At 46.4% G+C, this 19,002-nt stretch overlaps 2 protein-coding genes across 3 annotated transcripts in view; both read left to right on the top strand.

The window, feature by feature from the left end:
- The window catches only part of scube1 (signal peptide, CUB domain, EGF-like 1), a 91,403-nt gene extending 86,077 nt beyond the window's left edge, over window positions 1-5,326 (top strand). For both annotated transcript variants that reach the window (XM_066667679.1, XM_066667678.1), the window contains one exon: window positions 1,109-5,326. In XM_066667679.1, coding sequence (XP_066523776.1) covers window positions 1,109-1,261 — 153 coding nt within the window. In that variant the 3' untranslated portion in view covers window positions 1,262-5,326. The remainder of the gene's footprint in view (window positions 1-1,108) is intronic.
- Window positions 5,327-10,330: 5,004 nt separating this feature from the next.
- Window positions 10,331-16,672, top strand: mpped1 (metallophosphoesterase domain containing 1). The gene is made up of 3 exons (XM_066668897.1): window positions 10,331-10,459; window positions 12,502-12,898; window positions 16,471-16,672. Exons 2-3 carry the CDS (start codon window positions 12,714-12,716, stop codon window positions 16,670-16,672), a joined length of 387 nt encoding a protein of 128 aa, XP_066524994.1. The 5' UTR covers window positions 10,331-10,459; window positions 12,502-12,713.
- The last annotated feature ends 2,330 nt before the right edge of the window (window positions 16,673-19,002 follow it).

Here is a 19,002-nt window from a genome sequence, read left to right as displayed (position 1 = left end):
GCAGGGTCTTGGGGTCCTGGGTGGGATCCTCTCCTTGTGTCACTGTCTGTGACGAGTGTCGTGTGTTCTCCCTGTGTCTGTGTGGGTTTCCTCCGGGTGACTGTCTGTGAGGAGTGTGGTGTGTTCTACCTGTGTCTGTGTGGGTTTCCTCCGGGTGACAGTCTGTGAGGAGTGTGGTGTGTTCTCCCTGTGTCTGCGTGGGTTTCCTCCGGGTGACTGTCTGTGAGGAGTGTGGTGTGTTCTCCCTGTGTCTGCGTGGGTTTCCTCTGGGCGACTGTCTGTGACGAGTGTGGTGTGTTCTCCCTGTGTCTGCGTGGGTTTCCTCCGGGTGACAGTCTGTGAGGAGTGTGGTGTGTTCTCCCTGTGTCTGCGTGAGTTTCCTCCGGGTGACTGTCTGTGAGGAGTGTGGTGTGTTCTCCCTGTGTCTGCGTGGGTTTCCTCCGGGTGACTGTCTGTGAGGAGTGTGGTGTGTTCTCCCTGTGTCTGCGTGGGTTTCCTCTGGGCGACTGTCTGTGACAAGTGTGGTGTGTTCTCCCTGTGTCTGCGTGGGTTTCCTCCGGGTGACTGTCTGTGACAAGTGTGGTGTGTTCTCCCTGTGTCTGCGTGGGTTTCCTCCGGGTGACTGTCTGTGAGGAGTGTGGTGTGTTCTCCCTGTGTCTGCGTGGGTTTCCTCCGGGTGACTGTCTGTGAGGAGCGTGGTGTGTTCTCTCTGTGTCTGTGTGGGTTTCCTCCAGGCGACTGTCTGTGAGGAGTGTGGTGTGTTCTCTCTGTGTCTGTGTGGGTTTCCTCCGGGAGCTCCGGTTTCCTCCCACGCTCCAAAAGCACACGTTGGTAGGTGGACTGGCGACTCAAATGTTTCCAAAGGTGTGAATGTGTGTGTGTTGCCCTGTGAAGGACTGGCGCTCCCTCCAGGGTGTATTCCCACCTTGAACTAAACTACACTACATACTGCAGCATTAGTGTTGAGTGCACAGTGGGGACACACCCAGAACTGTTGTGGCATGGTGTTTAGGTGATTTCAGACGGTAAACTCAGAATTAGGACTGTTTTATGTTGATCTATCTGGACAAACATGGCTGCAAGGGTGTGTTCCCCTCTTGTTTTTCAGGACAAGAAGCTGATCAAGGCTCTGTTCGATGTCCTGGCTCACCCTCACAACTATTTCAAATACACAGTTCAAGAGTCCAAAGAGATGTTCCCACGCTCTTTTATTAAGCTGCTACGCTCCAAAGTGACCAGGTTCCTACGGCCGTACAAATAAATACCCGGAGCTCTCGTGTCCCCGACCCACTTTACCTTCCTCCCTCTCTCTCCTCAAACGCCTTCAGTCTGCAGTGCTCTTCTTTTTGTCTTTGGTTTTTATATTTCTTGTTGTTATTCCGACATATTTCAGCTCGCTCGCTTGATCCCAGAATGCCTCGGTACCACAGAAAACGGAGGTCTGGCCTTTCTCCTACCTCTCACTTGGAGTCTCCTCTCGACTTCCGTTGTCCGTGTTTTTGCCTTTCTGTGATTTTTTTTGTTCCCTTGATTTTATTTTATTTTTTTAATGCTTTGAGATATTTATAAGTGCTACAACTTGCAGAGACCCACTCCCTGGATGTTTCATATCTATATATTTGTATATGTATGTATGTATGTATGTGGGCAGGGGTATGTATATCTATGTGTGTGTTTTTACTGAGCATGTGCGAGCCTGTGCTGTGCAGGGGTACCTCCTTACACACACGCACACACACATGGATATATATAAAATGCTATTTGAAAAAAAAACTGTAAGTGATTTCTGGCCCCAGATGTGCACAGCATTGCTATTTGGAGTGAACCGTGCACTTAAAATTTCTTTCTGAACCAGTTCAACATGGAGAACAGAGTCACTTCATCCACAGCCCTGTGGACTGTGACTGTGACGGTGTCTGAGCAAGAGAAATAGATTTGAAAGGAACTAAATAACAAGTAAAAGACTACCTGCTGGTAACAGAGAGGTTACTTTAGAGTTACATGTATGTTTTGTAACTAATATTTGGAACTTTAATTGCACTTGAGTTTTATATTGTAAACTATAGGAAAGAAAAATCTACGTTACTTTTGTTTTCTTACGTGTGTGTTGTATAAAGATGTTTTACATTGGTTGTAGAAATGAGAGCTGTCCCAATCACTCCTCTCTCCTGACTGAAACGGGAATTTAAAAAGGGATCAACAACAAGAGTCACGCCTGGTTGAAAAGACCTTCATGCAGTTTTACACATTGTTTGTCATAGGTTCATCTCTGCTGGACTGCCTTCACACAGAGGACTGTTGATAGAATCCATTGCCGTATGAACATTCACTTTGTTTAAAGTCGGTAGTTACTGTCACGGGGTGACAGCTGGTTTCTGCTTGCGCTACCTCCCATGGCAAAGGAAACTCAGACCTGGAGGAACAGGTGGGAACCTTGAGGAACCGAGTTTGCTCAGTTATGGTGCTTTTCCACTGCATGGTCCCTACTCGACTCGACTTGGCTCTGCACGGCTCTACTCTACTCTTTTGCTTTTTCCGTTAGGCTATTCTAGTACCAGGAACCGGGTACTTTTTTATTCCTTGCATGCTTGTAGGCAAGCCGTGATGCATAAACCTTGCAGAGTTCTGACTGTACAGAGACTTGTCAATCACCACAAAATGAAGCCCTTCAGCACAAACACTGCAGCTTGTAAATCAAGTCATGGTTGTGTGAAGAGGTTCAAATCCTCCTTGAATTGGTTGTTCACGAAAAAGCCCAGCAAGAGCTGGAGGTGCAACAAGGAACAGAAAAAACCCTACAGATCTGTGAGAACTTGGGCATGGAGCTGTGTTCAGTCCCAAACCACAAAAGCAATACCCAGTACCCAGTTAAAAGACGGGGTTTTATGACGTCATCTGCCACATTTCACAGGGGGAGCTTTGCTTAAGGAAAAGTGACCAGGGACTAAGAAAATGTGCTGAACCGAGTCGAGTAGGAGTCATCTAATAAAAAAGCAGCATATAGAGCATCATTGAAGATGCTTTTGATGAAGAATGATTCTAATTGGTTACCAGCCAACAGGCAGGGAGGAACATCACTGATTAGCACTGCGCCATAAACCGAATGCTATGTATGAATTTACTAAAAACAGCTACCTTTCAGGCAGTTCATCACATGCGCTATATTTCTGAAGATATAGGCATCCCCTCGCTAAAGGGAAAGTGCATCCTGTTCCTTCACATTGGAGACTCTCCTCACCAAGGGAGTCTTCAACTTTCCGAGTTTTAGAGTTCCACCAGAGGATGTGTGGAAGTGCAAGCGGATGAGTGGTTCCCCCCGTGACAGCTATTGAGCGAGATAACCAGAGTAGGTTGGTTACTCTCACAAGATCCTGCCAATACAGATCCAGGTTCATTTCCTGTAGTGTCAGTCATGCTCTGGACATGCGAGTGAATGCTGGTCCACTGACTAAAGAGAGGGCAGATTAAGGTGTATTAAAGACAGAGTCTGCTCATTATATTCTAAACGTGTCAAGGGATGGCCGCTGGGCAACTTTCACTACCACGGATCCAACCCAGACTCAGAGGAACCCCAAAACTGGAAACTGGGACTCTCCTGTCGATGACCAACCTGGAGGAGCATCTTGTGGAACCCAGAGTGAAGACGCTGTGTAGAAAAGCAATGACACCCTGAGGCATTCAAATGTATCTTCAGAGACAACTTTCAGATTAGCAGAAATGGTATTTGAAACTGGTAAGCCATCCGTCCAGGATCCTGGGAAAATCCCAGTTCATATATGATTTTGCTAGTACGGACCACGCCCGTAGAGGCTGAAACGGGGAGGTGAACTCAGAAGTCTTTTGGGGAAGAGTTCAGGGCGGCTTATGAATGTGAATGAAGCCAGAACCCCCGTTGGATAAATCCATCCATCCATTATCTGTAACCGCTTATCCAATTTAGGGTCGCGGGGGGTCCAGAGCCTACCTGGAATCATCGGGCGCAAGGCGGGAATACACCCTGGAGGGGACGCCAGTCCTTCACAGGGCCCGTTGGATAAATGAATATGAGAAAAGGGTGGAGGCGGGAGTGAGTTTAAAACAGGAGGCTTGATAAAGGCCGAACACGGCTCTGAATAGGGGGAACAGCAGGAATGACCCAGCGCGGAGGAGCGAGCTGACGTTGTGAAGCAGTTGAGATCCGTCTCCTGAACTAAATGAGGCGAGTTTGTCTGACGCGGAAATTACGTGAATTTGCAGGGTATATATAGGGCTGAGAGGAGGAGTTCGGGCGTGGTCCTACTCCCAAAATTATGTTATTACATAACTTCACCTCTGGTGAGTTGTCTTTCGAGACTGTGCTTACGGGTTCCTCAGGGTGCAAGGATTGTCCACTGCTTAAGGATGTGTTCACCCTGGGTTCCTTGGGGTTGCAGGGATTGTCCCCTTTCTAAAGGCAAGGCTGCGTTCTCCCTCAAGTGAGAGGTTTACGGTTGTCCACCACCAGGAGGGTCCCAGAATATGGTGGGGCTGGAACGGTGGTAGCAAATGCAGACCACTGGGTTCCCTTGTGAAAAAAAACACATTTTGCTATGCACCAGCTTAAATCTCATTGTAGAGTTTGAAGTGATGGAGGTGGTACATGAAGGTGTCTTTGCTTTTAGATTAGCAGAGGAAAGATCCAGTTGTGATATACATATATGTGTGGACACTGATGAGTGCACAAAATGCAGGTGTTTTACATGAGGGAGGTTGTGTGTGTGTGTGTGTGTGTGTGTGTGGTGTTTTGGTTGTGCGGTGGGAGAATATTGGCTTCTGATTTGGTCTAAAATGGCTAGGTCCTCACAGAGAGTGTGCTCTGGTTAGTATTCACAGGTCTAGCCATGGTCAGGTCAGTGGGATACTTGTATATGACGGTCATTGTTGAATAAGTATAGTTTACCATATGAAAAGCTGAATCTTCTCTTCTTCTGTGATTTTCTTATGACACTTTACAACACTGCCCCCTACATGCAGTAAAATCAAATGTACACCTCCATGTATCGTATCAGTCAGTGATGTCCAGTGATCAGCAATTGGTTTTTAATGTCTGTGAACATTTTAGTGACAGGTGTGATGTGTGAGTGACTGGGTGAGTGAGTGTGTGAGTGACTGGGTGAGTGTGTGGTTGGCTGGGTGACAGTGTGAGTGACTGGGTGACTGGGTGAGTGTACGAGTGACTGGGTGAGTGTACGAGTGACTGGGTGAGTGCATGAGTGACTGGGTGAGTGTGTGATTGGCTGGGTGACTGTGCTGGTGAGTGTATGAGTGACTGGGTGAGTGTATGAGTGACTGGGTGGGTGTGTGATTGGCTGGGTGAGTGTGTGATTGGCTGGGTGACTGTGCGGGTGACTGGGTGGGTGTGTGATTGGCTGGGTGACTGTGTGGGTGACTGGGTGAGTGTATGAGTGACTGGGTGAGTGTATGAGTGACTGGGTGGGTGTGTGAGTGACTGGGTGAGTGTGTGAGTGACTGGGTGAATGTGTGATCGACCGTGTGAATGTGTGATCGACCGTGTGTGTGACTGGGTGAGTGTATGAGTGACTGGGTGGGTGTGTGAGTGACTGGGTGAGTGTGTGAGTGACTGGGTGAATGTGTGATCGACCGTGTGAATGTGTGATCGACCGTGTGTGTGACTGGGTGAGTGTATGAGTGACTGGTTGAGTGTATGAGTGACTGGGTGGGTGTGTGAGTGACTGGGTGAATGCGTGATCGACTGTGTGAGTGACTGGGTGGGTGTGTGAGTGACTGGGTGAATGCGTGATCGACTGTGTGAGTGACTGGGTGGGTGTGTGAGTGACTGGGTGAATGCGTGATCGACTGTGTGAGTGACTGGGTGGGTGTGTGATTGATTGTGTGATTGACCGGGTGAGTGTGTGAGTGACAGGGTGAGTGTGTGAAACTGTCCACAGCCTTGACCTCAGTGATTCCGGGTCGGCTCCTGTCCCATTGGACACTGATCAGTGTGAAGCAGCTACAGAAGACAGGTGAATGAGTGAGTGAGTGAATGAATGAATTGTTTAAAATGTGCATGGCAGAGTATGTCAAAAGTCAGGATTGCTACAGCAGTCACAGATTGTAATGGTGTCTTTCTAAGAGTTAAACTAGGCTTTGAGAATTAGCGGCGTTAACTTGTTAGACGCCAGAGGACCATGTGTTTAAGATCAGACAGTGGCTTGGGGAATACACACCTTATGAGTTCATGCCTAGAGAGGTAACATGAACATAGCTATGATGGATGATGTATAAACTGTGCTGTTGGTTGGGCCTGACAGGAGAGGTGAGCTTCCACTTTAAAGCTGCTTCCTATAAGCACTTATTCATATTATTATCCTTGTATCTTCTCTATTTCCGTAACATCCTGGAGTGTGTTAGTCTCAGTTGGTCCGGCATCGGAAAAAAGGCTGCTTTGCGGTAACCTCAGTTTTTATTCATAGAAATAAACCTAAAACCGAGAGTAGCTCGAACTTACGTCCATACTCAGGCACACACACAGAGGATTCGTTTTATATCTCTGGCTGTTAATGCTTTGCTGAATTGCCCTTTTCCAGAACACTTCCACAGTACTGGAGAAGAGTTAAGAGATTTCCAGACCCCATCCTGGAATACCCCAGCTCTCTCTGCACAGATTTTCCTTGCTCTAAGACACAAGAAACAACCAGCTCAGCTACTTGACCATATGCAAAAGGCTTACCTCCCTTAGCTAATGTTGCTATGCCTAGCACACTTTTAGCTCAGACTGTGTAGTGTCCAGTGGCGGTCGTGGCCAAGGTTTACGGGCACTTTTTGGCAAATCATATGTCCCTTCCTAATTCACCCTTTCACATCAGATTAATGCTATATGCAAGGAGAACAGGGGGATTTCAGCTCTGCACGAGTGAAGTTTAGCTTAGCATAGCCGACAGGATCTAGCATAGCCATCTGTCTTTGTGTTGTTTTTTACCAACTTCACGAATTAAAGTAATTGCGTTCTCGCTGCAGGTTTGTTTCCCGTTGTCCTATTGTATTGTTTCCATCTCTTCACGGCTGTGATTGGCCGAGGGAGTGTCAAACGTTTTGCAAACGGTCAGTTCAGAAGCCTCACCACAAGACTGTGCTACACTCCAGGATTACAACTTAGAACCATTGCTACTGCTCTACACTGATAGGTAATCACACGCATCCCCTCTCTTTCACACCCTGCTCCCTCGAACACTCGAGGACCCCGACTGGCCTTTAGACGGAGAGAACGGCTCAGATTGCTGCTGGTGAGGCTTTGTAAGCTTTAAAATTACCAATGTGTAAATGATGTACAAATGTTTCGCTCTTTGTTAGATGATTAAGTTAAAATGTACCGTGGCAGAAGGAGTGGAACTGAGGCGGAGGGAGGCAGTGCCATGTCTGTTCATTGTGTTGTCCTGCAAAGCGCGTACGAGACTCTTACGGAGGTCTGGATGTATTTCTGCTTTCATTAGTGTACTGCCGTGTTAATGAGAACAGTTCAACAACAGACTGAACGCAGCGCCCTGGACGTGTGTTCACGAGAAGAAAGAACATCTTGTTAAGATCTCATTTTAATAATAAATCATACAAACTTCCATGTGTCTGTCACTTCTGTGTGTGTGTGTGTGTTGGGGGTGGGAGTGGGTGGGGGCGCAGGGGTGGGCACAACCTGCTAACCAAAGCTATCCACTGCTAATTATATTATTTGGCCTAAGACTAATTTTTAATCTGTCGCCACCACGTGTCCACAGTGGGAACAACAGTCAATTTACCTTTAAGTAATACCTGTAATTCATAAGAGTGGCCACAAGGGTGCAGTGTGCACCAACAAGATGAGCGAGTTTCCAAGTGTGGGTTTATCCTTCACAAGTCAGTCTCCTTAGAGAAAGTGCTGGAAGGACTCAGCAGCTTGGGTCCACAGTAAGAGTCTTTACACGAGGACAGGTCATGGATCAACAAATATCCAGGGGTCCTGGGTGGGATACACTCCTCGGGTCACAGAGTCACTGGCGGACTGTCCACGGGTGTGAGTGACTGGGTGAATGTGTGAAACTGTCCCCAGGTGACTGAGTGGATATGTAAAATTGCTCACAGGTCTGAGTGGCTGGGTGAATGTATCAAATTATGCAGAGGGGTGTTATCGGATAAGTGTGTGTAACTGTCCACAGCTGTGAGTGACTGGGTGAATGTGTGAAATGTGTGTGTGTGTGTGTGTGTGAGTGAGTGAGTGAGTGATTGGGTGTGTTATATAGCCCAAAGGTGTGAGTGACTGGGTGAATGTGTGTGTGTGTGTGTGTGTGTGTGAGAGAGAGAGAGAGAGAGAGAGGGTGAGTGATTAGGTGTGTTATATAGCCCACAAGTGTGAGTGACTGGGTGAATGTGTGAAACAGGTGTGTGTGTGTGAGAGAGAGAGAGAGAGAGAGAGAGAGAGAGAGTGAGTGATTGGGTGTGTTATTTAGCCCACAGATGTGAGTGACTGGGTGAATGTGTGAAACTGTCCCCAGGTGACTGAGTGGATATGTAAAATTGCTCACAGGTCTGAGTGGCTGGGTGAATGTATCAAATTATGCAGAGGGGTGTTATCGGATAAGTGTGTGAAACTGTCCACAGCTGTGAGTGACTGGGTGAATGTGTGAAATGTGTGTGTGTGTGTGTGTGTGAGTGAGTGAGTGAGTGATTGGGTGTGTTATATAGCCCACAGGTGTGAGTGACTGGGTGAATGTGTGTGTGTGTGTGAGAGAGAGAGAGAGAGAGAGAGAGGGTGAGTGATTGGGTGTGTTATATAGCCCACAAGTGTGAGTGACTGGGTGAATGTGTGAAACAGGTGTGTGTGTGTGAGAGAGAGGGTGAGTGATTGGGTGTGTTATATAGCCCACAGCTGTGAGTGACTGGGTGAATGTGTGAAACAGGTGTGTGTGTGTGTGAGAGGGTGAGTGACTGGGTGTATTATATAGCCCACAAGTGTGAGTGACTGGGTGAATGTGTGAAACAGGTGTGTGTGTGTGAGAGAGAGGGTGAGTGATTGGGTGTGTTATATAGCCCACAGCTGTGAGTGACTGGGTGAATGTGTGAAACAGGTGTGTGTGTGTGTGAGAGGGTGAGTGACTGGGTGTATTATATAGCCCACAAGTGTGAGTGACTGGGTGAATGTGTGAAACAGGTGTGTGTGTGTGAGAGAGAGGGTGAGTGATTGGGTGTGTTATATAGCCCACAGCTGTGAGTGACTGGGTGAATGTGTGAAACAGGTGTGTGTGTGTGTGAGAGGGTGAGTGATTGGGTGTATTATATAGCCCACAGGTGTGTGTGACTGGGTGAATGTGTGAAACAGGTGTGTGTGTGTGTGTGTGTGTGTGTGTGAGAGAGAGAGAGAGAGAGAGAGAGGGTGAGTGATTGGGTGTGTTATATAGCCCACAATTGTGAGTGACTGGGTGAATGTGTGAAACAGGTGTGTGTGTGTGTGAGAGGGTGAGTGATTGGTTGTATTATATAGCCCACAGGTGTGTGTGACTAGGTGAATGTGTGAAACAGGTGTGTGTGTGTGTGTGTGTGTGTGTGAGAGAGAGAGAGAGAGAGGGTGAGTGATTGGGTGTGTTATATAGCCCACAGGTGTGAGTGGGTGAATGTGTGAAACAGGTGTGTGTGTGTGAGAGAGAGAGAGAGAGAGAGAGAGAGAGAGCGAGAGAGAGAGAGAGAGTGAGTGAGTGATTGGATGTGTTATATAGCCTACAGATGTGACTTGCTGAGTGTGTGTGAAACTATCCACAGGTGTGTGTGTATGTGTGTGAGTGTGATGACCTGGTGCTCCGGACCCACCTTTACCTGGAAAAGGATGAAGTGCTTATAGAATGACTGAATGAACGCATGACTGATAGTTGGTCACTGTGTTCTGGACAGCACTTTAAACACTAAACACTGGGACTGGATTTGATGGCATACAGCCACGAGAATAAACGCAAAATCACAAAAGACATTCCAGCGTGTATCACAGGAACAGTGTCCCACTTTGTAGAATGGAGTTGTGCTACACACAAAGTGCCGGGGTGTGTGTGTGTGTGTGTGGGGGGTACCCCTTTCCAGCCAACGATTGGCATTGTGCAAAGTGTCGTTTCATGCTTTCTATGCAGATTATAAAAGCCGTGTGTGCACACAACACAAGACCACCTGCATCTTAGTTAGGAGAGAGAGAGAGAGAGAGAGAGAGAGGAGATCAGGAGGAGGTGGACAGATCCAGAAAAGAAGAAGAAGCCCCCCCTGAGTGACGGAGGGGGAGTGTCTGAGCGCAGCCCGCGCGCGCACACACACACACGAACGCTCGCGCATGCACGCGCACAAACCCTCCTCGGGCTTCTTCCACGCGCCTCTCGGTTCAACTTCAAATAGTGGAGCGCGCGCTTCGCCCCGTCTGGACCCTTCCGCGCGAGGCTCCGGGACGCGAGCGGCTCCGCTGGCTCTTCTCACGCAGGTACGGCACACCGAGCCGCGGACACCGGCTCCACACACCCCGCGCTACGGGAAGGGAGTGGGGTGGAGAGCAGGCGGGGAACGGCGCGCCGAAAAGGGATCCTCGGACGAAACCGAGAAGATCCGTGTCCGAGTTTCTATCGGACTGATTTTACAGGAGCGCAGTGTCCCGCCGTTTCAGCCTTCAGCCTCCGTGTGTGTGTGTGTGTGTGTGTGTGTGTGAGAGAGAGAGAGAGATATAGAGAAAGTGTGTGTGTGTGAGAGAGAGAGAGGGACATATAGAGAAAGTGTGCATGAGTGTGTGTGTGTGTGAGAGAGAGATGGACATATAGAGGAAGTGTGTGTGTGTATGACAGAGAGAGAGGGAGATATAGAGAAAGTGTGTGTGTGAGAGAGAGAGAGACAAGGAGAGAGAGAGTTTGACAAAGACATACAGAGTCGTTTGTGTGTATGAGACACAGTGTAAGACAGAGTGAGACTGTGTGTGTGAGAGAGTGTGTGCATGTATGTTTCATAGAGACACTGTATATGAGACACAGTGTGAGAGGCAGAGTAAAACGATGTGTGTGTGTGTGTGTGTGTGTTTGATAGAGACAGTTTTGGTGTATGAGATGCAGAGTGGGACTATGTTAGACTGTGTTTGTGAGAGGGATATGAGTGTGTATGAGGCACAGAGAGAGTGTGTGAGACAGAGACTGTGTGTGTGTGTGTGTGTGAGAGAGAGAGAGAGAGAGAGAGAGAGTTATTTGAGAAACAGTGAAGAGTGTGAGAGACAAGCTGTGTGCATTTGTGTCTTTATGACACCAAGTGTGAGAATCAGAGAGTGTGTTAGAGGGAGTGTGTGATGGAGAAAGTGTGAGAGACGGAGTGTGTGTATGTGGTTGTGAGTGTGACTGAGTCCCAGAATGCCCTGCATTCCCTGCTTCACTGAGGCTGAGGTCAGAGCAGAGGTGTACAGATGATGTGTCTCTGGGTTAGAGGTATAACCTGGCTACCGTAACACACACACACACACACACACACACACACACACACACACAGCAGTGGACTTGGGTTTTACTCACATTGTGGGGACCAATTCTGTTTAAACACTTGCATTGTGGTGATTGTCTTTCTTGTGAGGACTACATTTTAATGCAAAGACAAGTTTTAAGGTGAGGGCAGTATCATCTATGGTTAGAGTCAGGGTGGGGGTTAAGGTTAGAGTCAGGGTGGGGGTTAAGGTGAGGGCAGTATTAGTTAAGTATAAGTTTATGGTAAGTGTCCATTAAATGCATACAATTCAATGTGGTCCTCACAATGCACAGAAACCTGCATGGTGTGTGTGTGTTAATGCTGGCTGGTGATTCAACACTGCAGTGATTAAGTATAAAATTAATAAATAAACATTGGATACAATAATTTAGTCAATGATTACAGCAGCACAGTCCGTTGGATCCCAGAATAAAATCTTTACATTTTGGAGAAATATGAAATAATTTCTGTCCTGTGCTGTGAAAAATAAAACACTTTAAACCTGGAAGTGTTCGAATAAAACGTACACATTAATTTAATTTTTGTAAATTTTAAATGGAACAGTTTGAAAATGTTGAAATAAATTGAATTTAAAATATTCACTTAAGAATTTATTAAAAACTGCGTGAGTTCCCTTCTCAGACGCTGCTGTAGTTGTTACATTTCTCGGCACATCTCCGTCCCTCCGTCTGTCCAGTGTTCCGCGTGAGAACGGCGTGAGAAGGGAAGGATGTTTGTCTCTGTGCTGAAATGGGGGTGCGCTCTGAGAACAGCATTACGTTTTCTGTTCGTCTCTTGGGCAATTTTCTCTACCTTTGTGCGTCCTCAGCCATCGTTGGGGAAGTGTGGGAACTCTATTGTTGCACATAAAGAAACCGGATCCGTTTGGTTACCATGGCCTTGTGTGGGATGTCAGGATGCACTTTAAAGAACAGTGCCGTTGTTCCTTGTGTCTCTGAGTGTGTGTAGAGCTCTGTCCTCTTTTCTCTCTTTTCTTCTCACAATGTGCATAACCGTGCTGTCTTCCAGGTGTGGTGTTTCTCCCAGTCGGATAGGAGCAGGTCATCATGGTGGTCCACTGTCCCAGCAGAGAGGCCGTGCACAGGGGCAACCACTAAGACCCCGAACTGACCGGCAGCTTCTCTTTGAGTCCCAGCTTCACTCTACACACAGCCTTACACACAGCCCAGGACCTGAGAGAGTGTTTCCTTGTGCGTGTGTGTGTGTGTGAGTGTGTGTGTATGTGTGCTGCCATGGCTTTCACTCTGTCGGAGATCATGGCTGCGCGGCGGCAGCAGCAGCAGCAGCAGACTCAGAGAGGAGGCAGAGGAGTGGTGGAGGTGGACGAGTACAGCGCCAACCCCACTCAGGCCTTCACCTTCTACAACATCAACCAGGGACGCTTCCAACCACCCCATGTTCACATGTAAGACTTTCTCACACACACACACACAATCAGGAGTGCAGCTCTCATTTCAAAACGTCTTTGTGTACGTTTCACGGTGTGGTCCGGCTGATGAGAGGTTCTGTCACAGCCGCGGTGCTGTGGATCTGCTCCTCGTTGTTGATGCTCTCGTCAGATCTGTAGAATTGTACACGTCTCTTATGCGCTCGCTTCTTTGTTTCTTGATTTTACTATGTCCTCATTTCATCATAAACACACATGTAAACTCTATTATGCCTGAGGAATGTGGGCTATTATCATCATCATCATTATTATTATTATGATTATTACTATTATTATTGTTCTGCTTGGAACATTACATTTCCATGCTCTGCTCAGTGAGTGAGATTTAATTAAAGTTTTATTAACAGGCATTTCACTTTGTTTTATTGATGTTAGCGTATCATGGTCACATTCATTAGTTTATAATCGCACATTGTCTCATTGTGTTAGTGGTTAGTGTGTGTTTACTGTATGTGGTGTGTGTGGAGCGTAGTACGGGCTCATGTTTACTGTATAATGTGTGTAAGTTGTGATTAGTGTTTAGTGTGTTTACCTTGTTTAATGTGTCTGTGTTTACACTTCGTCTCAAATCACACCGTCTCAAAATATCATTGCGGTATGCGGTATTACCATGGGGATTGGGTGCTCCGTCAGGCTGCGCTGAGCCTTATCCCTGTCAGCCCAACGTCGAGTGATTTAGATAAACACAGCCCGACAGTACACACCGACACACGTGTTGACGATAAAAACCCATTTCTGAGAGAGAGCAAATTTCAGTGACTGCTGCTGGAGGAACAGAAACATTCGAAAATAAGTGAAATACGATGGTGTACACTGTTTAGAAGCAGAGCTGGCGCTAACAGGCACTTGTGGTTTAGCACACCACAGCAGATGTTACAGTGAACTCAGGCTCAAAACACACATATTTAGGGAATAAAGCCATATACCTGTGAGCACAAAGCACAGCTTTCTTCCTCTCTCTTTTAACCCAAACTCAGCGCTAAACACTGCGGTGGGCTACTGAGCTTGCATCCCCTCCACCACGTTTTCAGACCATGACATCAGCAGTCATTGAGCTCTCACAGCGCCCCCTCCCTGTGGCTCTCTTAAATGCACATTAACATTTTAGCTGCATTCTTAAAGAGACAGAACAGAAATCTGACGCACCACACACACCATAAATACCGCCCTCATTTTGAGATACCATCCACATTTTTAAATACCGCCGTATACGGTATTACCGCCCAACCCTACCTGAGGTGTCTATCCATTCATCTATCTGTAAGGGTTTATACGGAAATTGTTGAGAAAAGAGTGCAAACCCCAAGTCTCAGGAGCCGCAGGGTTCATTCCAGCCTGCGTTATCAAGATCAATTCAGGTTTTAAAAGGGGATGTTCAGATTCAAAAAGCTAGAGTTAGACCAGTCAGAGGCAGAAGGACACTGTGCTGTGAACATCACAACAACCAAAACTGACCGTCAGACGCTCTGATTTACACATGGATGATCTTGGTCTTGGTTATAAACTCAGACTTGGACATTCATTTAGAGAAAAGAATAACAATTTAAATCTCAATCGTGACATTGATTAGAAACACCATCAACACATTCTCTACACACTCTTCAGCTCTGGTCTCTCTCCTGAAACAACTTCAACGTGTTCTTTATTCAGGGCCATTAGTGTATTTCTAGCTGTGTTTTTGAAAGTGTGCGTGTGTGTGTGTGTGTTTGTCAGCAGGCATTTTAGCATTTTAGGTCCGTATCATTTAAGTCTGTTTTACCTCAATCCTAATACAGAACTCATTTCCAGTAAAGTTTGATGCAGAATGTAAATATAAATAGAATGCAATGATGTGCAAATCATGTAAACTTTATTTTTAATTTTCCAGTACGAAGGACACTACAAAGACATTTAAACAGTTTAAACTGATGAAGTATATATATATATATATATATATATATTTTATTTTTTATTTAATATTTGCTTGTTCTGAATTTAATTCCGGTAAAATGTTACACTACTGATGGGACAGGGAACAAAAGCCTGGTAAGGGTTTGCAATGCTACAACAAAATAAATAAATGAATTGGCAACAGGTCAGTGACATGATTGAATTTAAAAAAAAAAGAGAATCTCAGAGAGACTTTCAGAAGTAAAGATGCAAGAAACCATATAGAAACCGGATCCAGAGACACAGCCTCCTTCTCTGAGCTCCTGTGGTTCGACGAATCAGAATATGAAATTCTTTTTGGAAATGATGGATGCTGCATCCTCTGGGCTAAAGAGGAGAGGGACCATCCGTGTTGTTAGAAGTGCGCAGTTTAAAAGCCAGCATCTTTGAAGGTGAAGGCACCGTTCATCTGTGAAGGCACCGTTAATGCTGAATAATATACACAGGTTTTGGAGCAACATGGTGCCATCCAGACATGGTTTATTTAAATAAGAAAGTGTCTGTAGGTGTGAGTGTGTGAGTGAATGTATGTGTGTGTTGCCCTGTGAAGGACTGGCGCCCCCTCCAGGATGTATCCCCACCTTGCGCCCAATGATTCCAGGTAGACAATGAATGAATGAATGTGTCATTCCACATTCTGCATGGATTACAACACCATCGCCCCATAGTATGAAAGACATTATGTGCTGGTTTTCCAGACAGTGATTAAGCTTAGTCCTGGTCTATATCCTCCTTTCAATGGAATATTACCATTCACAATGCTGCGTAGACTAGGCTTTATACGTGCCTGGATCCCCAGAGCCGGCAGGTCATGACTGAAGTGTCCTTGAGCAAGGCACCTAACCCCCAGCTGCTTCCCGGGCGCCGTGGCTAGGGCTGCCCACCGCTCACTGCCCCCTCGTGTTCGCTAGTGTTTGTGAATGTGTGTTTCACTGCACGGATTGGGTTAAATGCGGAGAACAAATTCCTCTGAGTGCAGCACAGTGGTTAATAAAATGATTCTTCTTACAGTGCATTTTCTCAGTGCATTTAAATACAGGGTTTAACAGATTTGCATTGTTTTTATTTACATTGTGCAGGCGGAAATGGGGTTTGTAAGTGTGTAAGATTGTGATGAACTCTGCTTTACCCTTTTACAATGTTACACTGTTATAGTGGTTAATGCTAATGTGGGTCATGTGCAGTTACAGTTCTAAACGTGTTATAACTCAGAAGAGCACTAACACTAAAACACCTTATAAGTATCTATTGAGGGTTGGGATCAAGAACATTGCCACGTTCAGACCGCGTGAGATCAGGAATGGGCCCAGTGAGCATTTACCTTTCATTATTTTCCATCTTTTAATATTGGTGTGTGTGTGTGTGTGTGTGTGTCTGTGTCTCTGTGTGTGGCGCAGGTAGGCTGACCCAGCAGCAGTTGCTCTAAAGTGGGCCACTGTTATTCAAAAGTCTCCCCCTCTCCCCTAGAGACAAGCTGCTGCCTTTGCAGCTCCTCCAGCCTCAAGAGAACCCCATCTAACTCTTATTCTTCCCAATCTCTCTTCCTTCTTCTTCCTCTCTGTCTCTCTCTCTCTCTCTCTCTCTCTCTCTCTCTCTCTCAGGGTTGATCCTCTGCCCCATGACACCCCTAAGCCCCCAGGCTACACTCGCTTTGTGTGCATCTCAGACACCCACTCGCGCACAGACTCCATTCAGATGCCGTACGGTGACGTTTTACTTCACGCTGGAGACTTCACTGAGCTCGGCCTGCCCAGCGAGGTCAAGAAGTTCAACGACTGGCTCGGTGAGGATAAGACTCTTTAACACGTACTCACCCGTCCGTACATTTCTGTGCACCCAGTTGTTTCATCTCCTTTTCAGAAGACGTCAGGTTGTTTTATAGGAAATGTCTAAGAACAGGGCGGAGGATACAATGTAGGACACTTTAAAGGGGACATATTCTCCCCCTCACCACAAGTGAACACAGTTCTGGAGTCTTAATAAAAACATCTGTGACCTGCTTCAGTCAAAACACCACAAGTTGCGTCTGTTTTGCTGAGTTTAACCCCGTCTTTGCGCTCTCACATAAACACGGGTCCAGCGCTGTGATTGGACAGACTCAGACCAGGGGGCGGGGCCATTCTAAAGTCTCTGCACTTGACGTCAGAAGCGGAGCAGAATCAGAACGACTCACGACTCAGACGTAGGTGACACACAGAAAACTGACTGAGGTCTTGTTTCACAGTGTGTGGGTTTGTGGGCTCTAGATACACACAGTAATGAGCACATTCAGTGAACGAGGGATTTTTTTTCAAAATATATCCCCTTTAATGTGGAATTCCAATGATACCCAATGGGTATCTGGAGACCACCAACCCACACACTGTGAAACAAGACCACACTAAGTCAGAAAACATGGGATAAAACATTCCAGTAAACAAGGAACGTCCCTGGACGTTCAAAATAGGTCTAAAAGTAGTCTGTCCGTCAAGGACATATTTTAAACGTCAATGGACGTGCAAAATCCATCTTAATAAGTTAGTTAAGTGGTGACCAATTGATAACGTCTGTGGACGTCCAAAATGCGTTTTATACAAGTAGTTTATTTAGGGACCAATTAATAACGTCAATGGACGTCCAAACTACCTCTAATAGTCGTCTTTTCAACTTTCATTTTCAACCTTAAGAGAACGTTGATTAGACGACAGTCATTACGTTATTTCAACGTCGAATCAATAGCTAATTGTTTACTGGGAAGTTCTGATTTTGCTCCACTTTTTACATAAAGTTAAGGTTCATTAGAATCTCCAGTCAGCGCCAGAACCAGGTCCGTTTGAGCAAAGGCAGGTTAAAATGTGTAAAACGAACACCACCAGATCAGAGAAATTTAAAACTAGAGCCAAGGATTTTCTCTCAGCTTTTTAAAGTGATGCAGACTGAAAAATAATATTAATAATATTACACATTCTCTCTTCAGCTGCGCCTCGGTCATAAACACTGATCTTTTTAAAAAGCAGATTAACAAATGTAGTGCCTGATTTCTAGACTCCTGTTTGGATGCGGTTGTTTCTGCTACGTCAGTTTGCTGTGTTTCCCGGCTCTGCTCCTCTGATCTCTCCAGATTAAGGCGCCGAGGAAAGGCTTCATAAAAACTTGATGAGGAACAAAGGAAGAAAGAAAGGAATAGTAGTTTTTGCAGGGGAGAAGGATGAAGAGCAGAGGATGGAGGGATGGAGACGGAGGGATGGATAGATGGAGGCACAGCCCCCTAAGGCTAGGCAGTGGGGTGCAGGAGACACCGGCAGGCAGATAAGAGAGGGCCAGAAAAAGCCTGCAGTTCTCCCAGACAACAGAGAACGCTCACTCTTTTCTCTCTCCTCCTCGCTCGCTCTCATCTTTCCTCGTCTCGCTCCCTGCGACGCGTCCTCTCCTGTCCCTGCCTCTTCCCTCTATCTTTCTCTTTGACGGGTCTTCCGGGGTTCTGTTCTTGCGTTTGTCTTTATATAAATATTTATGTCTCGGCTCTTTTCCTCATCTCTCTGCGTGTTTCTGTTTCTGCGTGAGAGAGAGAGAGAGAGAGAGAGAGAGAGAGAGAGAGAGAGAGCTGCACACACGCTGCTTTCTTTATCTAGTTTCAGCCCTCAGAGATGTGATATACTTTTTACCTCCCAGTACTTCATAACAAGCTCTCTCTCTCTCTCACACACACACACACACACACACACACACAATTATATATGGTAATTCTACGAAAACTTATATGCTACCGTCTCCCTCTTTCCTTTTATTTCTGACTGTGTCAACTCTTTTATTATTCCTCTCACTGATGTACAGTTCTCTTCTCGGTCTTTGGCTGAGTTTCTGAGGGTACAAAAGTAAACTTCAGCTCCTTTTGGTTGATGAGCTTTAAAGGTGACTTATTCTCCCTCGTCTCCACAGTGGAACACAGTTTTGTTTCTTAATGAAACGCCACGAGCCCCACAGCAGTGTTCTCCCCCTGTGTAAACAGCCCCTGTTCAGAACGCCCGCTTTCAGCACCTGTTCCTTTAAATGATAATGAGCCGCTCGCTGTTCACCCCGACCCCGAGCGCACAGCAGTGAGGAGCGAGGAGCAGAAGCTCTGGTTTTTAGCCGTTTTCACTCTGTTCTCTTTA

Source organism: Hoplias malabaricus, chromosome 4 (assembly GCF_029633855.1).
Source record: "Hoplias malabaricus isolate fHopMal1 chromosome 4, fHopMal1.hap1, whole genome shotgun sequence".
NCBI lineage: Eukaryota > Metazoa > Chordata > Actinopteri > Characiformes > Erythrinidae > Hoplias > Hoplias malabaricus.
The sequence above is the reverse complement of the archived record's forward strand: the minus strand, read 5'-3'. Positions and strand labels throughout refer to the sequence as shown.

Excerpts from the sequence above, each read along its gene's own strand:
- mpped1 (XM_066668897.1), top strand. The coding sequence starts at position 12,714 with ATGTGTGCTGCCATGGCTTTCACTCTGTCGGAGATCATGGCTGCGCGG. Across the intron at positions 12,899-16,470 it reads CAACCACCCCATGTTCACAT|GGTTGATCCTCTGCCCCATG; the intron begins GTAAGACTTTCT and ends TCTCTCTCTCAG.